This window comes from Papaver somniferum, unplaced genomic scaffold (genome assembly GCF_003573695.1).
Source record: "Papaver somniferum cultivar HN1 unplaced genomic scaffold, ASM357369v1 unplaced-scaffold_131, whole genome shotgun sequence".
In the NCBI taxonomy this organism is placed as follows: domain Eukaryota; kingdom Viridiplantae; phylum Streptophyta; class Magnoliopsida; order Ranunculales; family Papaveraceae; genus Papaver; species Papaver somniferum.
This window is the reverse complement of record NW_020622270.1, coordinates 4142373-4150537: the sequence shown is the minus strand read 5'-3', so window position 1 is coordinate 4150537 and position 8165 is coordinate 4142373. Positions and strand designations below refer to the sequence as shown.

The following is an 8165-nucleotide window of genomic DNA, read 5'->3' as shown; positions in this document are numbered from 1 at the left end:
ACACCCTAATACACCTACTACTAGCATATGTAGTAGATGCTCAACTTGAGCTTGGCAACTCCGAAAAAACCATAAAGGAAAATCTCGAACGCTTGAGACAACAATATAAAATATTTTTTCCCTTGGGGGTCTCTCTAAATATAGAGTAACCCCTTTCCCATAGATTTTACAAAAATGGTGAATTTGTTTATATAATTGACAAATACAACTTAAGAAGAAAAACTCCCCGATGTGGGACTAAAAGGTTTATATAGTTTCTTAAAACTACTAAAAATTGGAAACTCCACGATATGGAACTAAAAAGTTTCATTTACAAAATAAAACAATAAATTATAACTTTATTAAAACTTTAAAAAATTATTTTTTTATTAATCGTTTTCCAACAAGTACATGATGGCTAAACCGGAAGATAACACAAACTAAATTGTAGTTTTTGAACTCAACCTTAACAGTTGACACTGGTAAAATATTCACATTTTGCTGGAAAGACTTGGTTGGATTTCAAATTCAAGTCTCAACTATCGAACTAGAAAAAGGAGTTCATGTCCTTAAATCATGAACACTTACGGTTACAACAGTATGTTTTAAGTATATATACGTAAATCATATCGACAAGTAGAGCGGGAAAATTCTCTTCTACGCTGGCTTCTTCTCTTATTTCGACTTACCCTTCTTCGTTACTATACATTTTGAAGGCATACCTATATAAAAGCCTTCAAACTAGTGGTAATGCTAATAACTTACATGAGAACCTGTGATCTGGCGGCAGTACGGGAGCATTTGCTGCGGCTGCTTTTGCTCAGCACACAAACACAGGTCTCTAGTAACTCAGGATCTTCCTCCCAAATCAAATAAGGCACCAAATCAGGTTTCTCCAAGAGCATTTTAGAAGCCAGGAACCCAGCTATCGTCCATGTCTGGTAGAGTCGTGCTTGTTTCCCTATAAACCTTCCATGACGTGAGTCATAATACTCAGGCCACTGATCTAAAGAGAGCCTCTTCTCAGCTACTGAGACTGCCTTTTCGGCTAAATCTGTTCTTCCCATCTTGATGCATGCAAATGTGAACTAAAAAAAATGAACCGTTAATGATGAATTCATTGATAAAGAAATTACTATATCATTGCATAACTTCTACTGCAAATCCTAACCTGCCACAAAAGAGTTGGCCAAGATCCACCATTATGATACGACCATGCACTGCAACATGAAAAAGCGAAACCATGAGTTTCTAATGCCAAATTCAGTATCTTAGCACCTCAATGTATCACAAATTCATGAAGTCATGAAGATATTTTAAAAGAAAGTGCTTACGTATTCTTCGGGTCACTGCCGGTGATTATACGCCATTCTTCATTCTTCATTGCAGGGTAAATAATCTTAAGAGGCATATTTCCCACAAGGTCGTTCCATTTAGCTTCAATTAGATTCAATATGCCTTGGTTCTGTTTCGGAGTACCCAAAGACGAGATTATGGCCATAAGATTGCCGAGCATGAAAAACCTAAAATCCATGTGAGCAGGCTGTAGGTTGCCAATGAGATAACCCCCTTTCTCTGGAACCCAATCTACCAGCCATTTAGGAATTTGCTCAGGATATATGTTGAACTTGTTGGTTGCATCTTGAGAGTACTCTTCGGTTTTATAACGGTATATTTCGTTGATTTTTTTCATGTCAACCCAGTAGTACTCTCTGATGTGAAACGACAATGCGCTAAGTCTATTGTTGATGGCCTGTACAAGATTCTTTGATCCCTCATCCTTGGCAAGCAATTCTTTTGCACTCCGTAAAGCTGTGTAGAACAAGGCCTACAATAAAAAAAACAAGAACAAAATGAAAACTCATTTTGATTCCATAATGAACACTCCATATCGGTTAACCTTTATAGTTGCACAATATTCTGACTGAACATACTTGGATTTCAAGAGGATGGCCATGGATACCCATCCGGCGATCAATCATGCAAGAGCCATCAGTAACTAATAAAGAAGGGAACATGTCAAATCCATCGGCTAAACACAAATGTAAGATCAGCTTTATGCCTGTTTGGATATCCACCCTTTCTTGCAGTGCATAGTCACCAGTAATCTTTCCGTAAGTTCTTAACAGGATAATCCACCACAACCCTATTTAGGCAGCCATTGTACACAAATGAAACAAAATTCATTATTTTGGCAGAAATCAATTTATAACAGTCCTAATCTCAAAATAACAAACATTACCAAAGAAGAAGCACACTCGTGCATACCAGAATCAACAGGCGCGACGCGACCGATAGCTGATTCACCAAAATCGGGATCCGAAACTTCCTGAAATGATCCATTACCTCCATCAACACGCACACTTCTAACTTTAAAACTTGCAGGCATCAATCCTTGCCCTGGGCTATAGCAGTCCACTGTTTTCTCCCAACTCTACGTACAAACAGAATAAAAGTTGAAAACAAGCAACATAAAAAACTCCCCATTAGCGTGCATTCTCGCAAACCAGCATTATGGCTTATTATGGATATATATACTATTAGTATTAGGCACGCTAAAGGCGCCCTAGGCGCCTGGGAAAAGAAAAATGGCTCACACTTTTGCGCCTTGGGCGTTTTATTGTCTAGACGCCTGCGCCTAGGGCGTATTAACAGAAGTTACATGAACAAATAAGATTGTTACCTGCAATTGCAAAGTATGAAGCAGAAAATTCCTAACAATTTCTCCTTCTCCTTTCAGCAAAAACGCGAGCGCCGACGAAACAAAATCCCGAATGAAAACCTGATCATAATTAAGAGGCTGTTTATCACCAGGATCATTAGCAGCGAGAGTCCCAACAGGACTTCCACAATAATTCACAACAGAACTCCTCAACAAATCCCATGCTTCCTTTTCGATTTTCGTTTCTTCTCGATTGCTAGTCTTCAAAACATCGAAAGAAGTACCCTTGGACGATGAAGAATTATCATCTTTACTTTCATTTTTTCTTGATTTTCCTTTTTCCCCACCACCTTCTTCTAAATTTCTCTCTTTTTTTTTAAGACCGCCATGAAGGTAAATGTCTTCGAAATTCTTATCGTTTACATTTGATTCAACAGATGCTGATAAATGCTTAATTCTTGAAGAAAAAACAACACTTTTATTGCAATTCTTCCAATTGAAATCTTTTAAACCAAGAACTGATGATTTCTTACAATGTGAAAAATGCTTATTGAAACTGAAAATTGAATTATTAAATTTCCGAAAATTCGATAAATTATTTAGCACTAAATGTTGACATTTATTTGTGCGTGTAAATCCAAAGAAATACGAAGTTTGAGTTGTCATTAAAATCCTACAATATGCTTTCATTCTCAATCAAACCAAAATCCAAAGAAGAAAAAAAAGGTGAAAAAAAGCCTTGGATCGATCAGTAATTAAGATGCAGATGAATTTTGATATACGTACAATTTCAAAGATGCGAAGAAACCCAGAGCGTGATTTCAATTTTTTTTGTTTTTACTGCATTTTCATTTTGCTGATTGTAATGATTTAGGGTTTTGAATGAGGAACTTGAGGTAGTAATAAAAATGGCGCCTACAGATGTGAAGCGGAGAATGGTTGCGTCATGATAGGCTGAGAAATAGTTCGTTAAAATTAGTTAATGTACGAAAATTTAGTAAGGGTGGGCCGTATTATCATCTGGGCTTTAAGTTTAACTAAATGTGGAAACGTCAAGCTATCGTCTGGGCTTTAAGTTGAACCCTGGTTCGGCTTGAAAGTGATCTAATCGAGTCAGCCGAACCTGACAACCACCTGGGATAAATTTCACTTCTCAGGTTCGGCCGGGAAGGTTTGCAAGGTATTAGCCGAACCTGACACTGTTCCGGGAAGTATTTAATACACATCTTGGGGTTCGTCTAAAAACTGATATTTATTGTTTAACCGAACTGTTCATAGACACTTTCAGGGTGAAATTTCAAGAACAGTTCGGCTCAAAACTCATCTCAATTATCAGCCGAACCCGCTACTGTAACCGTCAAAAACCCTAAATTTTTAGCAGTTTAACCCATTCAATCCATGAAAAACAACAAACACTTCTTATCCTTATTTCAAGAGTTGGAGCTTCAAATGGTTGAATTTCCAATTCAATTCCTGGTTCAGTTATAGTTTTTACACCTTCATCTTCAATTGGTTCTTCTTCTTCAACTCATGGATTAGAAGAGGATTTAGAACACCTGACGTTTGTTTTTTTCTTTATACGATCCATTATATAGTTCAATTTAATCGATGGTCAAATTTTCACGAATCGACAATTAATTACGGTGATGGAAAAAAAATTGTGAGAGAGAAGGAAGGTGGTTCGGCTGGAGGAAAAAGAAGAAATGTTTAGGATAGAAACATATTTTGTTTTTTGTTTTTTGATTTTAGGTTCAAGGGTATATAGGTAATTGAAATACCCAATAGACACCCCTTATAAGGTCACCTAGGATGGAAAAACTATTTTGTATGCCTTGAAATTTTTTGGTATGCCCTAAAACAGGGTTCTTTAAGTTTAATTAAATGTGGAAACATCGAGCATTTACAAAGTTTAACCTGTGAGAAAACCTATAGTGAAGTATGCATAAAATTTTTGAGGCATATCAAACGAAGACAAACTAGGTAATCCTAAAATCCCTTAGTTCATATTTTCTTTAAAAATGAATTATGTTTTTAATTATTTATATTTTTAACTATTCTTTTTATTTTGTAGATTTTTTTGTTTACCACACATTAGGTTTGGATGACAAGTTACCATTTGAATCTCAGGGTATATAAAGAACAAGGATAATTTTGGCTGACAATTAATTTGTGATAAATAAAAAAATTACAAAAAAAATAATACAAAAAAAAATTAAACCGACCCTCAGGGTATATGAAGAACGACAAGAAGGCTGATAACTTGTCAGACGAACCTAGGTATTTTGAAAACATATTTAGATATGACGGACAAGTTATCGGCCGAACTTCACTCTGTAACCACCGAAATTAGGTTCGACTTGTTCGAGCACAAAATAGGACATCCGAAATTAGTGTTTTTCTTCATAAGATGAAATGTGGCTGTAATATTAAATCATTAGTCAAATTGTTCCTCAACACCTTCAGAATGAAAAAATGATCAGCTCAAATGATAATTTCACCTACAGTGAAATTAATTATCAGCCGAATTTTACCCAGTAACTGCAGAAAAATTTGTGTTTTTTTTAGTTTATATCTCATCTATTAAAACACAAGAAAACTACAACTTCTCTCAATTAAATTTATGATTCAATTCGTTTTCTTCAGTAATTCGCGGACTAGAAGAACGATTAAAGCACTACATTGAGCGATCGACTGGTGTAGGGAAGAGATAAAAGAAGGGAAAAAACTAAGAAATTGAAACTAAAAATAAAAGATTAAAAAAAACTAAACTTAGAATAAAAAAAATAATAAATTTGATAAATAAGTAATTAATAAATTCATGAAGGATGACTAAGTCGTATATCTATTCTAGGATACCCCTTAAAAACATACCCTAGTTAGGCATTGGTCTTATCTGTTAGGATTAAGACCTTGAAATTAACCTCTTCACAAGACACTAGTTCTTTGGATCACGTAGAACTAAAGAAAACAGAAAATAAGATGCACTAAAAGAAACAAGAAAGACATAAGATTTAATGTGGTTCGGCAATGTGCCTACGTCCACAAACAACTACGATCAACTCTTATTATAGAACGAATGACAGAGAATAAACCACAACTATGACTAGCAGGATGATGTTCACAAATCCTAAACAATTCTCTATGAACCAAACGTTCTAAACCCTAAAATTCTCTAGTTATGAGAATTCTTCTCTAAATTGTGTTGTGTATTTTTCCTTAAGACTTGTACACCTATTTATATAGATTACAAAATTGTCTTCCAAGTATATGAGTTATACTAGGAAACCAAAAAAAAACTAAGAAAGCAAACCTTGAGATTAACTAAAACAGGAAACCTCTAGCTATACCAAAATAAGGAAACACCTAGACGATTCTATAAAAATTTTGTAACCTAAAACATCGACAACATAACAATTCTCTACCTTGCCGATGTTTCCACCAAACTGAGCTTGATCTTCACAAGTTAACCGTAGCCTCTAATGCCCCTAGGGCCTTAACAATGAGCAGAATTGATCAAGCTGGGACACTTCTCAATCTTGACCTTCGGAACGACTTTCGTCAACATATCTGTTGGATTATCTTCAGTATCAACATTCAATAGTTGTACTAATCCGTTATCAACCACTTCTCGAACCTTATGATAACGAACATCAATATGCTTGGTGCGTGCATGATAAACTTGGTTCTTAGCTAATGAATAACACTTTGATTATCACAATTCACAACAACACTACGTTGTATAATCCCCAAGTATTTAACTAAACCACGAAGCCATAATGCTTCCTTAACAGCCTCTGTCACAGGAATATACTCTGCCTCCGTAGTAGACAAAGCTACGATTGATTGTAACATAGACCTCCAACTGATAGGTCCTCCACTCAATGTAAAACAATACCCCGAAGTAGAACGACACTTATCTCTATCACCCGCATAATCATAATCAACAAATCTACATACCTTCAAACTCTGCTCCTTCTCAAACACTAAACCAATATCCAAGGTCCCATTAAGATATCTCAAAATTCCCTTCACCGCATACCAATGTGCTCTCCCAGGATTAACCATATAACGACTAACTAAACCAACTGCTTGTGAAATATCCGGACGAGTACAAACCATAACATACATCAAAGAACCTACCGCATTAGCATAGGGAACCTTTGACATAAACTCATTCTCCTCAGTTGTAGTAGGACACAACTGTTTTGATAACTTAACAGTAGGCGGTATTGGAACACTAATATCTTTGGAGTTATGCATTCCAAAGCGACGACGAACCTTCTCAAGATAGGATTTCTGAGTAATACATAACTTCACCTTAGATCTATTCGAGTAATCTCCATACCAAAAATATTCTTAGCTGGACCCAAATCCTTCTTCTCAAACTCTAAACTCAATTGTTTCTTTAAAACATTAATTTCTGACTTTCTCTTTGCAGCTATGAGCATGTCGTCCACGTAGAGTAAAAAATAAACAAAACTTCCATCTGGAAATTTCTTAAAGTACACACACTGATCGTATTTACTACCAGTATACTTTTGCTGCAACATAAACGTATCAAACCTCTTGTACCATTGTCTTGGCGATTGTTTCAAACCATACAATGATTTCTTAAGTCCACACACATAATCTTCCTTACCAGCAACTTCATAACCAATGGGCTGTGACATATAAATGTCTTCCTCCAAATTTCCATGCAAGAATGCTGTTTTGACATCCAATTGCTCGAGCTCTAAGTCAAACTGCGCCACAAATGCTAAAAGGACTCGGATAGAAATGTGTTTAACAACTAGAGAGAGAACTTCATTATAATCGACACCTTCCCTTTGTGCATATCCTTTAACTACCAACCTTGCTTTGTATCGTACACCACTAACGATACCCTTGGAATCTGGAATTCCATCCTTTACCGTATAGACCCACTTTGCACCCAATCTTCTTTCGACCCTTAGGAAACTTAACAAGTTCCCAAGTGTGATTCTTGTGAAGATACTTCATCTCCTCATCCATGGCTGTTTTCCACTCAATGGCATGAGTATTACTCATTGCCTCCTCAAAGGTAAACGACTCATCCTCAAAAACATGTAATGCGTAAGATGCATACTCATCAAAACCATATCGGGTTGGTGGACGTCTCTCACGTTGAGACGTCAAGGACGGAATATTCTCAACTTGTTGTTGTGTAGATTCCTCACTAGGAACCTCAAACTCAACTTCATCTTCTACAAGAGTTTCTTTTTCTTCTTCTATAGTAGATGAACTAGGAACTCTTTGTTCCACCTGCATCGAATCATCTTCAACACCGCTACTGCTCTCACTTTCAATTTGAGAGTCCCAACCTGTGAACTTCTTTGAATCAAGCATATCTTTATCATTAAAGGTCACATCACGACTAATTATGAACTTATTCAATTCTGGACACCATAGACGATATCCTTTCACACCTAATGGATAACCTTAGAAAATTGCTTTCTTAGCCCTAACACCCAACTTATCTTCACATGAAAATAGGTTGTACAACCAA

The 8165-nt window shown here is 36.1% G+C and overlaps 1 protein-coding gene across 1 annotated transcript; it reads right to left on the bottom strand.

Annotated features, from left to right (window-relative positions):
- Positions 1-341: 341 nt before the first annotated feature.
- On the bottom strand, positions 342-3522 carry LOC113332288 (alkaline/neutral invertase A, mitochondrial-like). The gene is made up of 6 exons (XM_026578852.1): positions 2663-3522; positions 2248-2413; positions 1914-2125; positions 1314-1807; positions 1151-1199; positions 342-1067 (listed from the first exon to the last, which is right to left on the bottom strand). Exons 1-6 carry the CDS (start codon positions 3329-3331, stop codon positions 741-743), a joined length of 1917 nt encoding a protein of 638 aa, XP_026434637.1. The 5' UTR covers positions 3332-3522; the 3' UTR covers positions 342-740.
- Positions 3523-8165: the final 4643 nt, after the last annotated feature.

Coding starts and splice junctions, on each gene's coding strand:
- LOC113332288 (XM_026578852.1), bottom strand. CDS start 3,331: ATGAAAGCATATTGTAGGATTTTAATGACAACTCAAACTTCGTATTTC. Junction 1,200..1,313: donor GGCAGTGACCCGAAGAATAC/GTAAGCACTTTC, acceptor TTCATGTTGCAG/TGCATGGTCGTATCATAATG. Junction 1,068..1,150: donor GGCCAACTCTTTTGTGGCAG/GTTAGGATTTGC, acceptor CATTTTTTTTAG/TTCACATTTGCATGCATCAA.